The 22,876-nt window shown below is 36.7% G+C and overlaps 1 protein-coding gene across 2 annotated transcripts in view; it reads right to left on the bottom strand.

The window, feature by feature from the left end:
- WDPCP (WD repeat containing planar cell polarity effector) overlaps positions 1 to 22,876 on the bottom strand; it is a 145,357-nt gene that overhangs the window by 95,434 nt on the left and 27,047 nt on the right. For both annotated transcript variants that reach the window (XM_088053196.1, XM_088053195.1), the window contains 4 exons: positions 7,189 to 7,273; positions 5,464 to 5,508; positions 2,122 to 2,192; positions 1,812 to 1,871 (listed from right to left, as the gene is read on the bottom strand). In XM_088053196.1, coding sequence (XP_087909322.1) covers positions 1,812 to 1,871; positions 2,122 to 2,192; positions 5,464 to 5,508; positions 7,189 to 7,249 — 237 coding nt within the window. In that variant the 5' untranslated portion in view covers positions 7,250 to 7,273. The remainder of the gene's footprint in view (positions 1 to 1,811; positions 1,872 to 2,121; positions 2,193 to 5,463; positions 5,509 to 7,188; positions 7,274 to 22,876) is intronic.

Below are 22,876 nucleotides of genomic sequence, written 5' to 3'. Positions count from 1 at the left end.
TAACCTTTGTTGGAGATTTCAATCATCAGTCACTACTAAACAAAAAACATTTTGTTTTGTGATTGAGAAACCAAAAGCAGAATTTAAGGACAGAGAAATAATTATGATTTTTATCTAAAATTTTCATTCTGGTTATGTTATAACCTATCACTTATACTCTGGTCTTAGAAGCTATCTGAAAAAACACCCCAAATACTCAATTTATTAAACTACCGCTTTACATGGCTCAATACCTAATATACTAAGATGAAAACACCCATCTCTTTTCTTTCCCATCTTGTAGAAGAAATAAGAAATAAATAAAATTGTATTTGTCTCATTCATGTTGATGTAAGCCTGAAATAACTTAGAATATGTGAAGTCAAAAAATAAAGAGTTTTATACAGAACTGATAGTCAGCCAAAGGTGTTATATTGTAAAGGCAGGAAGACACATGTTGGCAAGAAGTTTACTTTTCCAAAGTATGTACTGTACACACTGCAGGTGGATGCTGATGAATGGGAGGGGAAGGAAAATGGTAAAGGGAGAATGGACAAGGAAAGCAAATGAAGAGACAGCAAACTGGGATGCAAATGAATGCATGCACAGCTAATTGACTTGGTATTTCTTAACCAAATTCCTTTCCTAATCAGAACAATAATAACAGGAAAAAATGATTCCCCAAAATTAGCAATTAATATTTAAATCAGCTCTAGAAGATTAACATTCACAGATACATACTATGTAATTTGTATGTGAATGATATACATTTACTAGTAGTGAGATCTGATAGGCAAATGTGGCTTAGACAATCATATTTTTATTATTGATATGAAAAGTCTACATAGCATCTGGCATGTCAAGCATTTAAAAATTTTGCTATTCTTAAAGGCATTTCTGGAATTTTAGCTGTACAGTGTTTGGATATTTAACAATCATTCTGCTGACACACATTTGGAACTACTTGAATAAGAAGAAAAACTTATGAGTCTGAAAAAGCATAGAATTTAGAAGACAAAGTTCCTTTTTTGAAACATTAATATTGACAAGTATTCATGCCAAAGCAATTTCAAATATGATGCATTTCCTCATGAAGTTTGTATAAACATATAAAATTCACTACTTAAGTTTTTCAGAAGAAGCACATGATTATGGAGCACTTAATTTTCAGCTTCCCTCCCTGCCCTACTGTTCTGTCTTAGCAAAGATGTGAAAAAGGGTTTCTTGTACACAAAATGTGGAACTCATATAGCCAGGGAACATAACTATATGTGTGCCACATGTCACAATATCTTTTATTCCGTAGCTTGATTAATGATCTAGTTGGTTTAGAGTTATAGCTTCCCTTCCATATTACACAAGCATAAAGTAAAAAAGATTTGTGACAGTTATGTAGATAATTAAGACATAAAAATAATAAAACACAGATTCCAGACCAGCCTATATATTTTAATACATAGCTGCTCTCTCAGCCTGCTATTTTGAGGTACAGGATGTTTTCAGTTTCCCAAAACAATAATAGTAATAATAACAATAACAGTAACAATAACAATAACAATAGTCATCATTATCACCATGATCATCATCATCATCTCACAGAATCAAGGCCTTTTAATGTAATTTCTTTGTGTTGATAAACCCCAGGCTTTTTATTTAAAGCATGTTTTTCAGGGTAGAAATTTAAATAAAGCAAATTTACTTAACAAGGGCCCACATATTAAAAAAACTCCAATGATTTTCTGTGTTAACATTTTAACACTACTGCTCCCATCACTGAATGGCTGCTCAGCACCACTGACTGAACACTGCAAGACCTTTTGATGACACTGTACCTGACAGGTATGTTTGTTCTTCCATTTGCTCAGCACACATAGACTGTTCTGCATTAAGTCCTAAAGGACAAGAGAAAACAGAGAGTGGAGTTGGCAGCACACATTGTCACTATCAGTTAACAGACTTCTGATTTTCCAGTTTACAGATGAAAAATGCCACACAAAGATGCAGCTGTTTCAGAAGAGCCCACCAGACAAAAGCACATTTATCATCCCTGGGAGAGTCAGATCTTTATGAAAATTAAAGCTGTTGAAAGAGGTTTGAAAACCAGATTAGATGTTGCTGTGCTTGAACCTTTCTGAACCATACCTCTACCTCCTTGAGAGCATCTCGCAGTTTGTCTGGTCGCTTGGTTTTCAGGATCCAAGGATAATCTCGAGCTGTCAAATAAAAGTGAGGGGAAAAAAAGAAAGATGGTAGAGAAATATGTACATATAAGTGATTGTATGCATATACATGTGTGTGTGTGTGTGTGCAAACATATATTTATATATGTCATATTAAAAAGTTCTATGACTTGAACTTCCATTTTGCGGAAACACAAATCCAAGATTTCAAGGAGTTACCTTACATGTGAAACTTACCTACAGCTGGAAGGAAGTGGCCATGGTTTCTACTGTCAAAGGACCTGTTTTCAGAAGGCCCAATCACAGGAACAGTTGGCATGCTCTATCCACAATGACCATGATTTCCCTATGGCAATTGTGTGCAAAGCTTACCCAGCTGCTAGGCACTTGGAGTGAAAAACTATCTGCTGCTCAGTATATTAACTCAGTTTCAAGTTTCAAGCATCCTAAACATAGTCTAGTCTTCTGAACTAACATTTCATTGCCTAATTTTAAAAAGCAGGCACTAACATGTCTGCAAAATATATATGCATGAATATATGCATATATAGAAGTATTAACAGGCAAATGTGAATGCCATAATTTATGGAGTCTAGTTATTTACAGGATGTTCTTGACAATTTGGTCTGAAGAATCTGCCAAGTCAAGCAAAGAAGAAACTGTATGACTGCTGAAGTCTTTTAACAAATTTATTAGTGTTCAGCACACTATTGTGAAAATTCTGGCCTAATACATTAATTCTAGCAACCAGGAGGCAAAGCTTCCTCTGGAGTTGCCAGTAATTGGTTTGTCTCATGGCTGAGAATCAGGCTCTAATAACTTGTGAAATTTCTTCATTTAAAAGTGAGCAGTTTTCTGTTCATAAGTGTACAATAAAATCATGAGAAACTAGAACACATTGTTTATAATCTATTCCTATTTAAAGGAAACCTGATGAAAAGTTTTGAGCTCCAAGCTGTCAGTTTGGATGCCAACTTCCAGACTGAATGACTTAGCAGTTATGCTTAAACCTCCCTGCAAAAAGGAGCTTACAATAGAAGTGCTATATAGTGAAAAAATGAAGGATTTAACATATCAACAAAAGAGGACACCAGCATACAACTTCTCTTTGTGTTTCATTGGACTGAAGCCAGCGTTGGTGGAACTGTTATGATAATATTAATTAGGCATGTAAGATCACATTTTCAATGGTGCCTTCATAAATACTGGAATATTTATCCACATATGTAAAATGGGAAATTGCCTGTAGAGATACCAAAGTATCTGTAAAAATCAACAGCTGTGAATAAAGTTCCCCAGTGCTCCTCTTTCCAAAATGGGCTGTGCAGGCTCTGTGCTGGGGGCACCCCTGCATTCCCAAGGACAAGGAGCAGCAGCTTGAGCTCCTTTTGCCTGTCACACATGTAAAAGGCACCACTGGGGCTGCTGGTGACAGGATTTATCTGGGCCTGCTCCTCCTTTCACACATGCAGCCCTGTGGGATAACACTACACTGAGCACATGTGATGCAAACCTGGGAGGCTCCTCCCTGCCTGGAACCCTCCCTCACCTCCCCACCTTCCCAGAGCTGCACTGATCCAGCCTGACACAGCATCCTCTGCAGCAGGTGTGGATCTGCCACATGGCAGCAGCACCTTCACACCCATCCCCAGCAGGGCTTTAACCTGCTCCAAACACACCTTGCAGTGATGGGGAGAACTAATCCTTCCAGAACACATTTTGCCTTCATATGCATGCACAATTCCATTGGAATTTTCATTTGTTTAAGCTAGCAGCATAGACATTGCTCTGTGAAATTGTCTAAAAGATCAATTAGATCTTTCAGAGTTGTCATGTAATAATGTTTGACATTAACGAATGCTCTGAGCGATGCGGGAGTTGTAAAATTTGAGCTAAAGAAAAGTTGTATTAATATAAAAATCTTTAACTGTCACAATACTGCTCTGTGATAGCATGAACTGATATTGCTTTTAACCAGGTAATGCAGGGACAGTGTAAATGTTCCAAAGCTAAAACCATTCTAAGAAGGAAGCTGATTATTAGTCTGGAATTTTATTTTGGATGAAAATATTTTAGTTACAATTGCCGGTTTTAAGCCAGTTGGTGTTGCAAGTCAAGAGATGATGGGGAAAATGTTTATTGCTCATCTGCTAAGTAAATTTCATAAGGAAAAATCTGGATAATTTCTGTGATTCCTTTTGACAATGGACTTGAAAAGCAATACACGCTACCATGCTTAGTGACAGTAAAAAAAAAGGAGATTGCAAATATACCAAGAAGGAATAATTATAAATTTTCAATTGTTTTGTGCTGTGTAGTTCTGTGATCATCAGTCTTACTTGACATGTGCAGAAAGCTACATTGGAAGCAGCCTAAGGTTATTTTAATGCTCTTCCAGAGGCATAACCAATCCAAATCTGCCATTTGATCTTACTGTAAGAAGAAACTCAAAAAATATCCTTACATTCTGCTAGCTTTTGCTTCTCTTCTAAGTAACTGTGCTTCATCAGTGATGCTAAGGGAAAGAGGATGGAAAGATGAATGAATCCCTACAACCTCTGTCAGCAAATACTAATATTAGACAGAGGGCTGGCACAGTTGGATAAAACACAGACATTTCCAAAAGAACCAAGGCAGCCCCGATGCTTTCACCCTGTAAGGCAGGTATCTTAAATTCGCAGTGCAAGAAAGGCAGTCCCAGCCGCACAGGTGGCATCGCCGAGCCGCAGCCGCGCCGGGCAGGAGCGAGGTGAGCCGGGTCCGGCGGTCCATCAGCACAGGCACGGGTGAAACAGCACTGTGACAGGCAGAAAGGGGGGAAACTCCAGCCCCACAGCCCCTTCGGCCCGTGGGGAAACTTGCAGGATTGCCAGGATTAATCGGATCGAGGAAATGGATCGCTCGGCCCGGAATGGCCATTGCGGAGGGCAGGCAGAGATGCCCTCTGCTGGGATCCCGGCGATCACCTGGCCGTGCGCTGGGCTCCACACAGCACAAAATGTCTTAAAACCCCTAAGAATCCAGAGTGTAAAATCCTGCAGAGGTTTCTAGTTACATAACGGTTGGTTTTATGTGAATATTTTTTTCTATTTTATTTTTTCCTTCTGTGGTTTAAAAAGTTTTTTAATTTTCCTACATAAGTTTGGGGAGAGAACTCCTTTCTGTGTTTCCTTACTCCATAGAAATACAGAGGTATATACAAACAAGAAATTTGAAGCTGCATTTTTAAGAGCAAGCAGTTGGTGTCAGACATTGAATATCCCTAAGTTTTGTTTAGTTACAATAATGGTTATTTATATTTTACCTGGTTCTTTCTTGTCACAGTACTGGTGGATGCCAATGTCTTCATCTGTACAATTAAATGGAAATACATTAAATTATGGATGTGGGACTAGAAACAGAACACAACTTAGAAAGCAAGGTTCAGCACCTCAGTTTTTGCCTGCTAAAGCAGGGTTCAGTGTTAAAATACAAGCACAGTATATAGCCTGAATACCATTGGGACTTTCAAAAACCAGCAGAGAAGGGATGAAGAAGGATGTGACAAGCCCTTCCATTTATTTGGAGCTGTCATTTCCCTTACATATGCTTAATTCCCTTCCAGCTGCACACATGGAAAAACATTTTTACCACCTTCCTAATTAGCATATTTTGTGTTCTTTCACAAGGAAAGGTAAGGATCATAGTGAAAAGTGTATCTTGGAATAACTTAAAAGTATTTCCTGATGACTGACACAGCTGAGCTAAAGACAATGCTTTGGGTTTTTTTAAGATTCATGAACTCATAAAGATGCACTTTCAAAGGATCCAATATTCTTGATCTACAGGTATTGTCATCTAGCTAGTTCCTGTGGCAAAGAAATTTGGATATTTCAGCTGCACGGGGACTGCAATCCCACCAGTCAGTTGCTGATATGGCTGACAGGTAAACAGGGGTGCCATGGCAAGCTCCATTGGGCAGGTCTAAGTACAGCATTAAGTTGCATTGTTTTAAAATAATTAGTTTGTCACTGCATCCATGTCCTCCAAAAGTCAGACAGGGGTATTCCGTGGGGAGAAATTCCTTACATCAAAAAAAAAATGTAGGAAGGCACTGAAAAGGCAAGCAGGTTTTAAACCAGGACATCATCCTCCCTTCTGTCTCAAAATTTTTGAATAAGGAAACTAGGCAATGAATAAATGGAAGCAAGAAGGTTAAATGTGGAAAATAGGCGCAGTACTCCACAGCAGAGCTTTAATTACAATAAATCACAACAGTGCTTTTACTTAAACCATGGTATTTTTTTCTATGAAATACAGCTTTTAAGTTTTTTTATGTTATTGTTGTCAACAGTTCTCACACAAAGATAGGATGTCAAGGCACACTGAGTCAATATTTCAGTAATAACATTCAGCTGCATACCAATAGATTATTCAAAATAATATTTCAATTAAATTATTGTATGGTACAATTAACATGATGTGTCATAAATAATTTTTTAATATAGTCCACTTATAAACCAGTGGGTTTTTTTAGAATTATATTTTAGGAATAGCAAAGCAAGATGAATGAAGGTAACTTATACATGGCTAGGAATTAGTCCTATGTCTTTTGGAACAATCAATTAATAAGACAAATGCATCCTTGCAAGTATGAAATTTCAAGTAATCATGCAAAATACCCAGAACATGCAGTAATCTTTTATTTTCACATTGAGTACAAATCACAATGTCTCTGCAGTTCACTTGACTGTGGATCATTCACCCAAACTAGTCATTAAACTGAAGCTCACAGTCAAGTAGGCCACAGCTTCCCAAGAAGAGAAATGTATCCAATCAATATAATCTTAACATTTTTTTACTTGATAGGATGCTCCAGTTCCATGACACAAAAAGCAAAGAAGCTGACCAAATTCAAATACTGTATTGCTGCTAATTTTCTTTCTCCCAAGTACAAAAAACACTTCATTCGGGTGTTCAGAATTTTGTATTACTTTAATGTCCATCAACAAGCTTTGATGATTTGTTTTAGTAACAGAAAACAGCTCACCTCTAATATGTAAGCTGGTCTTCAAAGACCACAGAAACATCTCAGTCAGGCAGAAGGACATCTGGTGATATATGGAGCCTTAGCACTAGCAAAAGAATGAGAGGAACTTCATGAGCCAGTTTCTTACCCTCCATCACCAGTGAAGTAGTGAAATGGCAAGTATTTTGGAATATAAGTGCTAGAAGAACCTAGCACTGATGGTATTTTGTTGTATGTAAGCTGTAGCTTTTAACTGCAATTTAAAATGAATAATGCATGAGGAAGAATAGGATAAGTAATGTAATGTGAATGCATACACATCAAACACAGAGAGAAAGCAACAATTCTTTAAATGTACAATTGCTCTCACTAAAGCAAATAACTTTGTGCTTGATGCTTCTAGTATACACATTATCAACTATTTTTACTGTATGGTTATCCCCCTGGCATGCAAAACTGAATCCACTACTTAAATATGTGGTTTAGATATGAGAATTTGACCTTCAGGCCAAATCCTTTAAACCCTACATTAAGAAGTGTCAGTATAGTCAAGAAACAATTTTGAACAGAGTATTTGCAGTTATATAATAATAATATATATATATATTATTATATATAATATATTACAAAATAAATTACATCTTTCTAAATAAAAAACTCCAAACCACTTAGAATATATATCAATTAGAACTGACAAAACAATAGATGTGAAGCATATAGAATATGAATTGAAGTATTATGTACATTGTTATTAAATGCTTGCTAAGCTTTTTTAAGTAATCCCTCTGAATATTCCCAGTGGAGGACATGTTGTGTTTCAAAGGAGCATTGGGAATTCTCCTAGACACCAAAACCAGCAGACTCCCTTGAGTGATTTCCTGCAGTGCTGTAGTCATAAATGGGCCACCAATCAATTATTTTCACTTCTGCTAAACCTGGGGACCTACTGAAAGCTGAAATGAGCAGAGGTGTTTACACAATGCAGCAACCTTTAGAACCACTGCTAGTATGGTACTATATTTAAACTTTTTTTTTTTTTTTTTAAAGTAGTATCCTCATTTGGTTCCCATGAGTGCCATTTAGATAATGAATCAATTCAGATAATAATGGCAGAATTTTTATCACATAGAATATCAGACCTTTATGTCAAGAGTGCTACCATGAAAAATATGTGCAAGAATCTCAGCTAGCACCAAGGCAGCTGGGAGACCTTGAGGTATTATCACTCAAGCTAATATTTATGTTTGAAGAACTGCCTAATCCACTGAAATAGCATCAAGTGGAAATAGCATTTTCTTTCCACTGATCCCCAAATGTACAAAAAGTCTTGCTGACTTAGTAAATCCCATAGTTCTGTCAAAAAAAAAAAAAACCACAAAAACAAAACAGAGGAAACAAACAAAAAAAGCTCACAAAAAAAGCACACACACACCACACACCTAGTAAAAGGAATATACCTTTATCTTAGGTAAGAATGAGGTTTGGAAAAAAATGCAGGATTAGAAGCATGGTGGTCTGTTGAGCATGAGAACCATTTTTGGTATAAATATAATTGAGGGCAGCCCCTCTTTTACTATGTGGACTAAAGTAAAAGGAGATTGTATGATATAATTTTATCTGTTTTCTCATTTTTTACTTACTTAGCAAATGAAACAAAACTTGCATTCCCCAGGGCTCACAGATCCTAGATTAGTCTCTCTCACTAATGGGAAGTGATCAAATTGAGTGAGCTTTTCAAAATCCTATCATGGTTTGACTAAAAACCCATACACCTTCAAGTGGCAAATGATCTGCTCAGCAGGAGAGAAGGGACATCTGCCATGAAGCAAGATGTGGTGGGGTGACTCTGTCTGGACATCAGGTGCCCACCAAAACTGCTCTCTCTCCTCTGCTCAGCGGCACAGGAGAGAGAAAATAGAATTAAAGGCTGTGAGGTGAGGTAAGGGCAGGGAGAGATCACTGACTGTCTCCTATCATTGGCAAAACAGACTTGGGGAAATCAGTTTAATTTGATACTGAATAAAATAGTGAGAAATAAAATAAAATCTTCTCCCCACTACCAAAATCTTACTGCACAAACCCAAAACACAAGGCAAGACTAGAAGACTTTGGCATGATAATCTAACATAAAATGCCTGAATTTTTCCAAAGCTCTTATATGTAGGCTCCATGGACACTTCTAGTTGTGTCCTCCTATTGAATATAAAGCCACCAGGAAGGCTGAGTGCCTTCCCACCTAACAGGTCAGAAAAGAATTTCAAATCCTTTTTTTTTGTTGTTGTCAGACACACAGAGGGAACTTGCCAAAAAGCAGAAGCAAGTTTTCAACTGGGCACTAAATACTCAGTGTCCAAGATGCATATTTTTAAGAAATCTGTCCTCAAAAATGTGAAAAAAAGAAATTTTTTAAGAAAATGTTAAAAACCCAGACTTCTAAAGGACACCCTTTCAGTTCCACACTGAATAATGAAGAGGAAGCAAAATTCTCTTTGTACCTAAAAAGGGATATTTGTCAATTACCAGAATCTTGAGAGTTTATATATTTTCTTTTCCCTTTCCTTGGACTCTGAGCACTCACTAACCATTATCGGAATGCTTGTTACTGTTCCAGTGAAAATGGAAAACTGCCCAAAATACTGTTCCAGTCTAACAAACTCCAATCTGAAATACCTTCTGATTAGTTACATTCTACAGTAAAAATAAAAAAAAAGAGAGAAAATTTGCTTCTGTAACAAAATATGGCATTGTCAAGTCTGAGTACTTTTTTTCAGAGGAATTATTCTTTCTTCTTCCTTTTGGAGGAATACATGCCAACTTTCAGAGTTATGCAACTATATCTCACCATTTCCCACATCATTATATTCCAGCACAATGGGGATGAGGATGATGACGACAAAGTGATCTTTTTGTATTTGAAAAGTGCCTCTCAGAATTTACAATATTCCTTTTACTCCACAAGCTGGGCCCTGCTATTGCAAAGAAGGTAGGTGTGAAAAAATACAAAAATTCCTCCCATGGAGCTTTAAGCACTCTATCCCTCCCTCTTTAAATTTGATTAGAATTCAGAAAAAAATAGGTTGAAATAACTCTCCTGTTAAGGTGAAACTGGAATTCAGTTTAACAGCTGGTTCTTTTTCTGGCTCATACAACATTTACTGTCTGCTTTCACAATACAACAGGGATATTTTAGTGGTTGCAAAAGCTTACTGACAAATGGAGATGTTTTGCAATGGTCAGCCTGTGCCAGTATCTGCGTGAGGATTGTTTTGTCTTAAAAAAATCTTCAGTTTTGTAACTATTCAAACAGAAAATAACTGCCCTGCCACTTTATAACATCAACAAATGCTGAAATTGATATTGAGTCCTCTCCAATGCCTCCAATATAGGTTCTGTCATGACAAATAATTAGTAACTATGCACTGCCTGAGTGATCCATGGCATTGGTGCTACATTTCTTCTCTTTCCAGATCACCTGGGAGAGTGGTGTGCTTGTGAAAGGCAGGGCTCAGCTCCCAAGGTGAGAGCATCCCAAAAACACCTCTGAAAACATACTAGGAGCAACCTAGAGCTAGGGAACAGGGGATGCTGACAACAACAGACCATTTGAACCTTGAAGTTCAGGTGTCAGTAGCATGGCTCAGTGTGACAGCACTATCCAAAGTGTCCCTAGAAGAGTAAACCCCGTAGCTAACATGATACAGGGCAGCCTGTAATGCCTATTCCATTGAAGGTGGGCCTAGGAATGAGCTCCCAGAAAACCAGCATTCCTAGTGAAAGAGCAGTAAACAAGGGGGATCCTGTCCAAAATATTGACATTGTTTGGGACATGCTCCTAGGAGTGGAAGCAAGGTAAAATACAAAGCCAGTCAGGAGCTGGTCCCTCTATGCCACAGCAAAGTCACAAAACTGCTGCAATGGCATCCACACATGTATTAGATGAGGTGCTTGAGATATGGGGTTGGACAGAGGTTACAGGACAAAATATCCAAATGAAAGAAAACACTGTAGAATCCAGTTTCACTACTTACATGTCATCAGTTTTTCTTGGCAAATAATACAATATCAGGAATTATTTTATAAAAATTGTCATGGGCCACCCTTTTGTGTTCTCCTATTCCATGGAAATACACAATCATAGAATATGGGAGGGACCCACAAGGATCATCAAAGCTCAACTCCTGGCCCTGCATGAACTCTGGTGAGCCTGTTCCAGTGACCAATCACCCTCTATGTGAAAAACCTTTCCCTAATATCCAGTGAAAACCACCCTGACACAGAGTCAGGCCATTCCCTGTCCTGTCCCCACAAAGAGATCAGTGCCTGCCCCTCCTCTTCCCCTCACAAGGATGTTGAAGACCCCACTGAGGTTTCCTCTCAGTCTTCTCCAGGCTGAACAGACCAAGTGACCTCAGCCACTCCTAATTCAGCTTCCCCTCCAGACCTTTCATCCTCCTTGTGGCCATACTCCTTTGGACACTCCCTAATAGGTTAATGCTTTTTGATGTTTCTGGTGCCCAAAACTGCCCCCTGCACTTGAGGTGAGGCTGCCCCAGCTCAGAGCAGAGCAGGACAATCCCCTCCCTTGCCCAGCTGGCCATGCTGTGCCTGATGCCCCCCAGGACATGGGTGACCCTCCTGGCTGCCGGGGCACTGCTGGCTCATGTTCAACTTGCCATTGACTGGGATCCCCAGGTCCTTTCCATGGCACTGCTCTCCAGCCTCTCATCCCCCAGTCTGTACATCCAGGGCTGCCCCATACCAGGAGCAGGATATGGATTGCTTTCATCTTCCATGAGTCTAATTTTTTTCAGAGAAGTGGAAAATGTAATAGCTGCAATGAACTCTAATTCACAAAAATACATATTTTTTCATTTGATTTTGGATTGATTACACAATAGCTCTACTAGCTGTAGATACCAGAGCAGATTACCCTCAGTCTTACTTCTGCCTCCCTTCCTCCACTTCTCAAATGTTAACATCCAATCTCTGGCACTGCTACAGCTCACTCACAATGGCTAATTTTTAACCTAGACACCTATTGTTCAACAAACAAGGTAAGTCATCAAGTCATCCTACAAAACTTCACTATTTCTGTGAAATAATATTTGGAGTAAAATCACTGCCTGTTTTTTCTTCCTCTTCATGACCAATCTGTCCTTCACCAAGGAGAGAAACTCCCTGCAGCACAAGTACAATTCAAAAATCTAGTATTTGACTCCGGAAACTAAAGTTTAGATTGAACTACCTGTATTAGAACAGTAGCTACTAGCTGTATGCTTTATGTTGATACAATTTATTTGTGTAAAACACATAAAATAAAATTTTAGACATACTGTCTTTTACATTTTTAGCTACATCAGCTTAAAATTTAGTGTAATTATTCATTTAAAAATAGACCAGTTAAACTTTTTCCTATCATGTTCTCACAGATAAAAAATGTAAAATATTCTCCCAGTCTTACAAGACAAGCTTCATCCTTTTATAGCTGTATGAAGCCACAGCCTGTTTGATATATAATAAAACTGAAAATAAAGTTAGTAAAATAATGAGAATTCCTAAAACTTCATTTTGTAGTCTGGCATTAAACTGAAAGAATGCAGTTTCTTCCTTCACAGCTATAAGTTTTTATACCAAGTGTCAGCAGCAAAGCAATTACAAGAAAATGCTTAATTTATATACATATATTGATAGTTTTAATTTGGTTTCTTAAGAAAGATGCTTAAGAAGGATGCTTATGTCTGTGTGTCTGTCTAACCTTCTAAAGTTTTTAATCCATTAATCTAAATGAGCTAGAAGTAATCTCATTTCTTTCCTCACAAAAGAAATTGTTAAAAATATGTAATTCCTGAAAATGTTGACCCAATCTGCAGGTGGCCACAAGGAAAGACTCCAGAACGGAGGAATGCACAGGAATAGTTCAGGCCCTGATTGCTTTCCTTTTCTTTTTAGATCTGTGCCAGCTGGGGAATGTTGCTGTGTGCCCAGCTGGATGATCCAGCAAAGTTCTCGTCTCTGACCCTGGCCCAAGTGCTTAGAGTAGAGCATGAGATGGGCACATGTGAACCCACGCTCCTGTGTGGAAATTTACTAACTACAGGAGTCCAATCAGTTGTATGGCCTTGGCCCATTGGTAAGATCAGCTTTGAATTTTTAGTCACACCACTTTTAAATTTCACAAATGTCTGGATATGAGGCAGTATGGAAATAGCACAGAGTGACACAATTTTAGTTAGGTTAGAAGTTCAATGCAAAGATGGCATTCTGCTCTACCCTCCCTTCTTGGGATTTCAGGGACAGTAATTCTGTCACCTATGCAGGAAATAAGATATTGGGACTGCATTCTTAAATGTTTTGTTCATTTAATTGCAGAAGCTCGGGTTTATTTTCTGGTAAGTATTGGTTCCAGTCTCCATCTCGCACATTGCAGTAGCAAAGCCTGAGATGTGTGTACCATCACTGGAACTCTGCAGTGCCTTAAAAACTGCACCTGGGTTGGAGTTTAATTTCCAGTGAGACTGTGGTTAAGCACAATAGTGAATGTTGGTCTATAATTCCTAATCTGATCAAAACCACCTTGGCTACACAAAGCAAAAGCCTGACCTGATCAACAAACACAAAATTGAATCAAACAGGAATTAATCCATTCAGTAATGGCAACTGCAAGCTGGCTTTGGTAGTCCCTACTCTTACACTGTGTTGGCTCCCTGATACCTCTGCTCCCACTGCACCTTCCCCTGCACAAGCAGGCTTGGGCTCCTCTTCCTTTTCCTCCCTGTCTTTTGATGCTTGTTGAGCTCCAACCCATCACCTGCAGTTATCTCCTTCTGAGCCCAGGCCAGTCCCTTCTCACAATTAGTGCTCCTGGCATTGAAACTGCCTGTCTGAGAACCTGGCATTCTTAGTGGGCTTCATTCTCATGTTCATTTACTCCTCCTTTAAATCCCTTTTCCATTGAGAAAAGAACTGTAGGTTTTGTAGTAAAAATGAAAATTAGATCCCCTGTCACTGAGACCAACCTCAGATTTCAAGAAGTAGAAATACAGGCATGCTTCTATAAATCTATTCAGTGCATAATAATTAATGTTACAATATTGGTTTAAGAATATTTTCAGCAAACCCAATAAAAAGTTGATCAATTATCATACATTTGACTCTCTAGGCAAATATTTACTGTTGCTACTTTTATTCTCTTCAGACTCTAATGATTGAGAATATTTTTGCCAAACACATGAATTAAGCATAATTCTTTTAATTATTCTAACTTCCCCAATCTAAATAGGAAAACTATTTTGTAGATGGGTGAACAACACACAGGAGCACTCTGTATCAAAAAACACATTGAAACTTCTATTGTAAGAAAGGCCTAAATATGGCTTGCAGAATAATCACAGAAAGGAAATACATTATCTGATAACTCAAGAATTCTGGCATGAAAATGATACATTGCAAATTTATTCCCATATGCTGTAACGTTATATCATGTTCCATTACATTATTTTTGTGAGGTTTGTTTTATTGTTTTGTGAATCTGAAAAGAATCCTCTTTTTTGCAATGACAGTTCTATTTACTGAGTTTTCATACTTTAATATATTTGCATATTTAACTATAAAATATACATATAGCTCCTTAAGAACACAAAGTAAAAACACTTAAAATCTGTAAATGCTCTAAAAAATGTTCTGTAAAACAGAACAAACATTTTATCTCCAGCTGATATCAATTATTTCTTGCACAATTAATTGGACAAAAAGGCACATGGGCCATTATTCAGAATGAGAATTGTTGGCTTAGACAGCTGTCCAGTTCGTCCTCTGCGCTCTGAACTAAAAACTCTGTCTCCTAGATAGAGGGTGCTGAAGTTCAAGGACGTGCAAAAATACTACAGAAAATCTATATGGGGTAACTTGTTGCCACCAAATTGATTGTTCATGTGTCAAAACCAAGGCCTGGTTTTTGCTGAGTTATCACTCAAGTAGAAGATGACAGAATCAGAAACTGAATTCTGCCACACTGCCGTGGCTCCTGCCTACAGAAACATACTTCCAATACACATTATTGGTCTGCTCTTTCGAAAGACAGCTATTGATTAACTGAACAGATAATAAGATTAACAATGGTGAAGCAGAATTAATTTGAGGGAGGTAATGCCATTTGTCAAGAAGACACATAAGTTTATGTATCAGCCACACCTCTGACAACCTTAATGAAGCTAAGAGCTGTTCTCCAATTGATACTGCAGGCAAGTATTACAATCTATAACAACCCTCAGACAGAGTGGGTGTGAAAAGTTAAGAAGGTCACAGAAAATAGATATAATTGACCAGGGTTTTTACTTCACAGAGTGAAAAGTTCATATACACATTTTGATAAAGACCCTGAAGGCCTTTATATAAACCAGATAGTAGATAAGTGATCCAAACTACAGATATCCAGTGCTGACACGACATAAGGCAATTACAGAAGTACTAAATGTCAAGCTGTTTTACGACATTCTTTTAGATAGTGATTGCTGTTGTAAATAACCCAATTTTTCAATACTAAAGGTCAGTAGGTCATAAAATTTTGTAGCAGTGTTTTCTTATCACCAGCCAAAGGAGAAGAAAACAAAATCTCTCTTTTTTTAAACTAAGCAGAAAGAAGGTGGAAGGGCCTGCAAATAATCCAAGCACAGGAAAAGTCCTTGCTCCACTGCCCTACCATTGTTGCAATTCCTGTTTGCAAGGAAGTTTATATGGGCAGGTCTTTAAGCTTAGAACATTGGTTCTCATTGAAAATGAATGATGTAAATGTGTAGGTTTACAGCAGTGCTGCAGACAGCAGATCTAAATTGTTTCTTTCCATTTGTGCCTCTATGCATTGGCATCCTAGCCTGGCAATATGGACTGCTATGAAAAAAACCCAGCGATCAGAGCAACAGTTAAGTCCAAAGCAATGGGTTAAACCACAGTTCAGTCTGAATTCTAACTACATTTATAGTTAAATATATTGCAAATATATAAAATATATAAATATACAAAATATATTTATATATATATATATATATATAACCTGAACAAATAAGATTCTTCTCTATTTTTATGCAGTGTTTCAGATGTAGCTATTGCACAACTAACCCAATCTGTACAGATGTCAGGTAAAGAGCAGCACTTGAAAATACAGCATGAACAACTATTGAGTTTTTAATTTATGAGCTGTACCAACTAATTTCTTGCTGAGCTGTACAGCTCTGGCCTTTAACATTTTATACTCTGCATGTTCACGGAGTATGTGTTTAAGGAATTTTCTAAAGAACATTGGTAAACACATTGATTTCATTTACAAATCTTGCAAATTTGAAAGCTGCCTTTAAAATAATAGAAATGTATTTCTGAGTATATTGCATGAGTTGAATAAATTTACTAGAACAAACAGATTATTTTTAGATCTATAACATCTTTAAATGTTGTTTTTTGCATTCCTTTTTAGAATGTTTTTACATTTAAAAAATTTCCAGTAGCTATTTTATGTTGACCTATTTCGTTCAGAAGCAGGAAATAAATTAGGCAAGCAATAAATTAAGATTTACTAATATTTGAAAATCACCTTTGAATAGCCTTTTGCAAGGCTCATTGAGATTCTTGTTTGTGAGCATTTATTTTTAAATGGGGTTTTTTTCTGCTATACTTGAATTCTAGTTAATCCAGTGAGACTTGTATCTTGGTTTCTTCAATGTAATATTAAAAAAACTACAATGCTTGTGTGTCAGACTTCCTTTTAAGAAAGATTTGATTGCAAACACAAACAAAAAGCTTTTCTTCTTTTGTACTCCTTTATGATCTTCAAACAAGTTTCTATGAAAAGAACTAGTACTTTTTCAATTTTAAGCCATACTCACCTTTGCAGTTAGAAAAAAAATGAAAATTTCATGTTACAATAATTAATTCCTGATTGTAATGTTACAGTATAGTTTATGTTGTATTCTAATTATGCAGATATGCAAAAGGAAAAATAACTTTGAAGAACAAAATGAATTTGTTTAAGCATTTTCATAATTACAATGAAACTGTTGAACAGTGGGGTTGTATATAAACTAAAATATACACAGATTTTAATACTGAATTACAAACTCTCCTCCCACCCTTGAGAAAACCATGACAGTGAAGTAATCAGTCTGTAAGTACAGCTAGTTTCAGAAAACTCTCATTAAAAATGCAAACAAGATAGGTCCAAAATGGTCAAAACTCAGATCAGCTTCATTCTACCTCTCATGGGAGCAGAGTAAGATCAGCTATCAGTCAGATCCCTGCAGTTGCCTTTGCCCAGTATTTAAAACAGTTTTGGTCTCAAAGCTGTCCTACAACATAGCAGTAAATGATTTACTAACTTCCAGCACCATTCCTGTACATTTGAGTATCTATAGTCAAGAGAAATCGAGTTTTAGGATCTGCAAGGAGATCACCTAACTAATGGACAGCATCCAAAACTTTTAAGGAAAATTTTCCTCTTGCTAATAATACTATCACCATTGGATAAATACTGCTAGGTGCCACTTTATGATCAACTTCATCTGCCTGAAAAAGAAGGACATTACAGCAGGTTTATTTCATATACTAAAAATTGGTACTGATGGAGAGGCAATTTCAACCACCAGCCCCAGTTTCATGAATGCAAGGATGGGGTGAACCAGTAGTTCATCTTAGCTTCTGTAAAATAATGTAGTGATGGGAGTCATAGTTATTATGTATTAAATGAAAATTGAAATGAAAAATGGATTTTTGGGCAACTCTTAATACTTCAGAAACAATCAGCTAGATTACAGAATCTTCCCAACACGTAGTCAAATTATGGAGAGAAATGTGAATTGGTTTCCCCCTATTTTTTCAGATAATACTGGTGATATGTTCTCTGACTTCAGGCTTTTTGTCTTACTAGTTCAGCTGTATATTTAGGGTGTTTTTTTAGTGGACAGATTTAAAAGAGATACACAGAAATAAAATATGTGTCTCCTTACTATCTTTAGTCACAAGTTAGAGTATCCAGTATATTTGTTCATCTATCCTTTCTATCCATGACAATGCTTATTTGCTCTACTCCCATCATTAACCAATGGATTTATGGTACTTATTGAAAAAAAGTCATATGAAGCAGCTCTTATTAATATAAGAAATATTTACTGAAGGAATCAATACTGTTAAAATTATAAAGCATAATACCAGAAGGTGTAATTACCTTTAAAAAGTATAAGATTAGGTAGACTATGTTTTCAATTAATCAGTCATTGTTACTTGGTTCTAATTTTAAAATACCAGTTGTGAACTCAGACAGTGATTTACAACAGCTACTCAAATATGCTGCCAGCAGAAAAATCCACGTAGCTCATTTTTAAAGAGTTTCTAACTTAAAATGGGATCCTATTCTCATTCAGATCAGAAGAAAAACTACTACTGGGTCGATTGGTAAAAGCTCCTAGTGGGAGGAATGTGCACACCAGTATTTTGTTCCAATATTCTGTTCTGATTTGCACAAGGCTAGTGCCAAACACATCAGATTGGGGCTGAATTATGCTGGGCAAACTATAAACAGTTGCATTACAGATTTCTTAGTATCTTCTGTTGTTTTCATAGGTCTCATCTGAAAATGTTTTTGAAAATCTATGAACAACTACCTTTAAAATGACATGACATAACCTTCAATGCCCAATACCTCCAAAGCACTCACATGCTTCCAGTTACCTATGTGTTTATTCAGAAGGTCCAAATTTTATATAGAAAGAACAGAACAGAATTACTGGATATCCAATATCCAGTAATTCACAATATCCAATAATTCAGTCCATGCTAAAGAAAGATATTTTACTTTTGCCTAGGTTTCATTCTCAAATTGAAAAAAAAATTACTTGAGTCAGAATTAGACAGAGCAGGCACTAAAGCAAAATGTACACCTTTTAACAGATAAAATAAATATAAATGAGTATCAAACAATCTCTTGGAAGAATTAGAATTAAATTAGTTATACAACAATGCATGTCAGCTTCACAAAGCACACCCATTGATGCTGAAATTCACATTACTTAAATATGTATGCAAATACTAAATTCCCAAGTGGTTAGTGAAGATGACGTCAGGAAGATTCACCCATTTTAATTCCATGTGCTCTTGCAATGTAAACACTGCCTTTTGAGAAGAAAGGTTCTCACAATCTCAGAAAACATATAGTGCTGTACATGTAAAACTGGAGACAGCAGCACCAGCAGCCCTTCATGTAAATATGCTATATATTGCCATATACTGGTGCAATGAAGATGTGGACACATGCCTGAAGGGACATTTGGCTACCCTTTTTAAGGCTTAGGAGGCTATATGGCTCCTAAAGAAGCTCCTGAAGAAGGCTTTGATCCCTTTCCTTTCCAAGCTCTGTGTCAATTGCTCCAGCTGTCAACAAACCTTTTAGTCTTGATGGTCTTTGGAAGTTTGGGCAGCTTTCAAAAGCTGTTGGATATCAGAAATCCTTACCTTGAATCTGAAAATTAGTGCAAAGATGTATCAACTTCTCATGGAGGAATATTTTCAGAATCACCATCTCCACGGGCTGGCTTTAACAAAGACTTGCAGGTGGCAGATCTCTTTGCTGAGTGCTCGTGACCATTCCTGGGCATAGAACTGAGATGTACTGCTTTGTGCTATGTTCCACTTTTGAATTTTAATGGCTTTTATTCAATCAGTCTTAGGAACTAATTCCATAACAGCAGAATTTTCTCTTAGAAATCTTCTTATTTCCATTCTCCTTCACTCACCTTGCACCAACGTCCTGGGTCAGAAGTGCAGGCTTTAAATTTGTATTCCTAGGACAAACGGCTGTAAATCCTGTTCCCTACTCTGCTGCCTGCACGTTCTTACAGCAGAGACATAGCATTTTTAAGTTTGCTATTGAATGGGGAATCATGATGATTCTAGAGAGAAAAAAAACCCAGCTGTATTGCAATGAGAGTTTTATTTTTAAATCTTTACTGGCAATGGCAGAAATTTGCAAACTGCATCTATTTTACTATTCTTGCTGCAAATACATGCAGTGAAGTTATAAGGAATGAATCTATTTCTAAACAAGGCAGTAATAATGTGGCAAGTGCTATAATGTACAGATGCTCATCTCTGACATTAATTAGGTAAGAGACCAGCCCATTTTTCACTTGCATGGGGTCCATGTATATTTTCTTTTGTTTTTACAGTAATGATTATGAAATGAAATAATTTTGCTGTTTTGAATCATTACACCTTCTCTCAATCACCTTTAGTTATCTGCATCTTTATCCTCTGAATTCCAAGAATAGCAGTTCAGGAAGGAATGCAAATTAAAGAAGAAAATGGATAATTCTAGGAAACATAAAATGATTCCTTGTTATATCTACAAATACTTAAAGTTAAGTAAATTGGGTTTCAAGGAAAGAGAGCTCCTTGGTGCAGAAGCACCCTCTAATGGCTGGCTCCTGACTGCTCTGAATCACGACAGGAAGAGCAACTTAACAGCTCCCCTAAAATGCAAGGGAAACTTCCAAGAAAAAAACAAAAAAAACAACCCCCACAAAAAAAAAAAACAAAACAAAAACCAAAAGCAATATGTGTATGCACATACACATATTCAAATTTCACATACAGTCTCTGTTGCATATCCTTAACACAGAAAAAGAGCATCATGAATATGACAATTTCTTTCATTAGAGTCTGTATTTCCTTTTAAAACAATATTCTCCATTTAGTATATAAAATAGCTTTTTATGTTTTCCTAGGTTCCAACCATTCTTCAAAATTTAACGACAAACAGAAACTGAATTTTCTCTCTTATCTCAATTAGCTTTTACGAAAGCAAAAGTTACTTGGCTTTAAGAAAAATGCTGTACTAAGCCTAAATCTTAATTTATGCTAGAAGGAATGTGGAAGTCAGTGGGTTCAATGCCCTGCACAAGTTGGTCAGCTCCGAAGGTGCATCCCAATAGAAAAATACTATGTAAGAAAATAAAAAATCCTTTTGGTACTGAAGCTGTACTAGAAATGTAAACCATTTCTGCTATCTAAAAACATGCTTTCATAGATATTTTCCCCTTCTAGTCTATGGTTTTGAAGGGTTTTTTCAATGAAAATATCCAAAATTTGCTTATATAACTGCATTATTTTACCTCCACACCAGCATGTGTATTTAGCATACAGCCTTTTATTATTAACTGTGAAGTATAATATCTCAGTGCTCATACAAAGCCAGTGGCAGATAGAGCAGTTAATAACATGAGAGTAATGAGACTAACCGACCAACTTGCTTCTCAACATCACTTTTCAAATCTCTTTGGGCTAAATTTTCAGTGTGGGGAATTAGCCATAGAAATCCCATTAACATTAATGAATGTTCCATGGTTAACTCCCCATGCTCTGTGCTGAAGATTTACCCCTATATCTCTAAAATAAATATGTACAGATGCCAAAATTCTTTTTATAGAGCCTGAAGAAATTAAGGACTCTATTCTCAAATAATTGACTTATGCACATGTATCTTTTTCCCCCATGGATCATCTTCTACATATCAGGATGGGTATAATGTCTGCATTATTCTCATTGAACAGATTATCCAAAGTGCATGTTTACTGTATAAAGGCTGGGTTTAGCTAATTGCATATTTTACAGAAATAACATATAGATTGAGTTAGATTTTTCTCATAATTAAACAAACAGTGGTTGAACAGTATTCACTGTCATTGAGAACAGCATGTATTTATACTTATATTTCTGAAAATGTAAGTATTAAGGGAAGTCAATAGTCTGAAAGAATTGGAAATTATCCTATACACCTACCAAAAAGCCAAAATACAACTGGGTCAACAGAAGTGTCAGCAAGCAGTGACTGAGGCACTGTGTAAAGATGGGGAACAATGTTTGATACCTTGACTATGAAAATATGGATGTGGGAAGGGCTTCTAGGACCAAAATCAGCAGCTTCCTCCTGTTTTTGAAAAGCAGAGATGAGGGACACATTGCCATCACTTTTTTCCCCCATTTGCATAAATATACCCTTACTATTTTTAAAGTATTAATTTAGAAGCTTACTTTCCCAGTTAAGGTCATCATTTCAAGCTCCACTACAGTTTAAAAAAGAAGTGCCAAAACAACTGCTTCAAATCATATTCACTTGATAAAATTTGGAATAAATCTTCAGTGACGCTATTTTCAGATATAAGTATTTACCTTGCCTTCCTTAAAATTACTCTTCTTGGAGATCAGACTGGAATAGATCAGGTATAATACCAAATTTTATGCATCTGTCCTGGAAACAGTGTGTTGGTGTTAGCACTATAATCTCAAAGAAGAGAATCTACTTTCCTCCCTGAACACAGAACTGAAAAAATAATCTACATGGAGCCTGTATAAATTGTTTTATCTGAAAATAATATACCAGTTAAATGAAGATAGAGGAAGCCCCCTGAAATTATCCAGTGAAACCATATTTGAGAAAACTCACTCAGAAAAAAGTACAATTCTTCTGGTTATACCTGGAGCCAAAGATGCCACATTTAGATAGAAATTCTTTTAGCTTATGAGCAGACTCTTGAAATCATTTCTAGATCAAAGATTAAATGTATAGTCCTCCTAAGAATATCAGCTATGTGACCATAAACCAATCCTCTTTCAATAGCAACACATTTAGACAGATTCCCCCTTTCCATTGAAAGGTCTTTCATACAAGCCT

Source organism: Pseudopodoces humilis, chromosome 3 (genome assembly GCF_049639895.1).
Source record: "Pseudopodoces humilis isolate 2021_Gansu_Grassland_sample_001 chromosome 3, ASM4963989v1, whole genome shotgun sequence".
Lineage (NCBI taxonomy): Eukaryota > Metazoa > Chordata > Aves > Passeriformes > Paridae > Pseudopodoces > Pseudopodoces humilis.
Note: the sequence above shows the minus strand (reverse complement) of the source record. Positions and strands in the feature narration are given on the sequence as shown.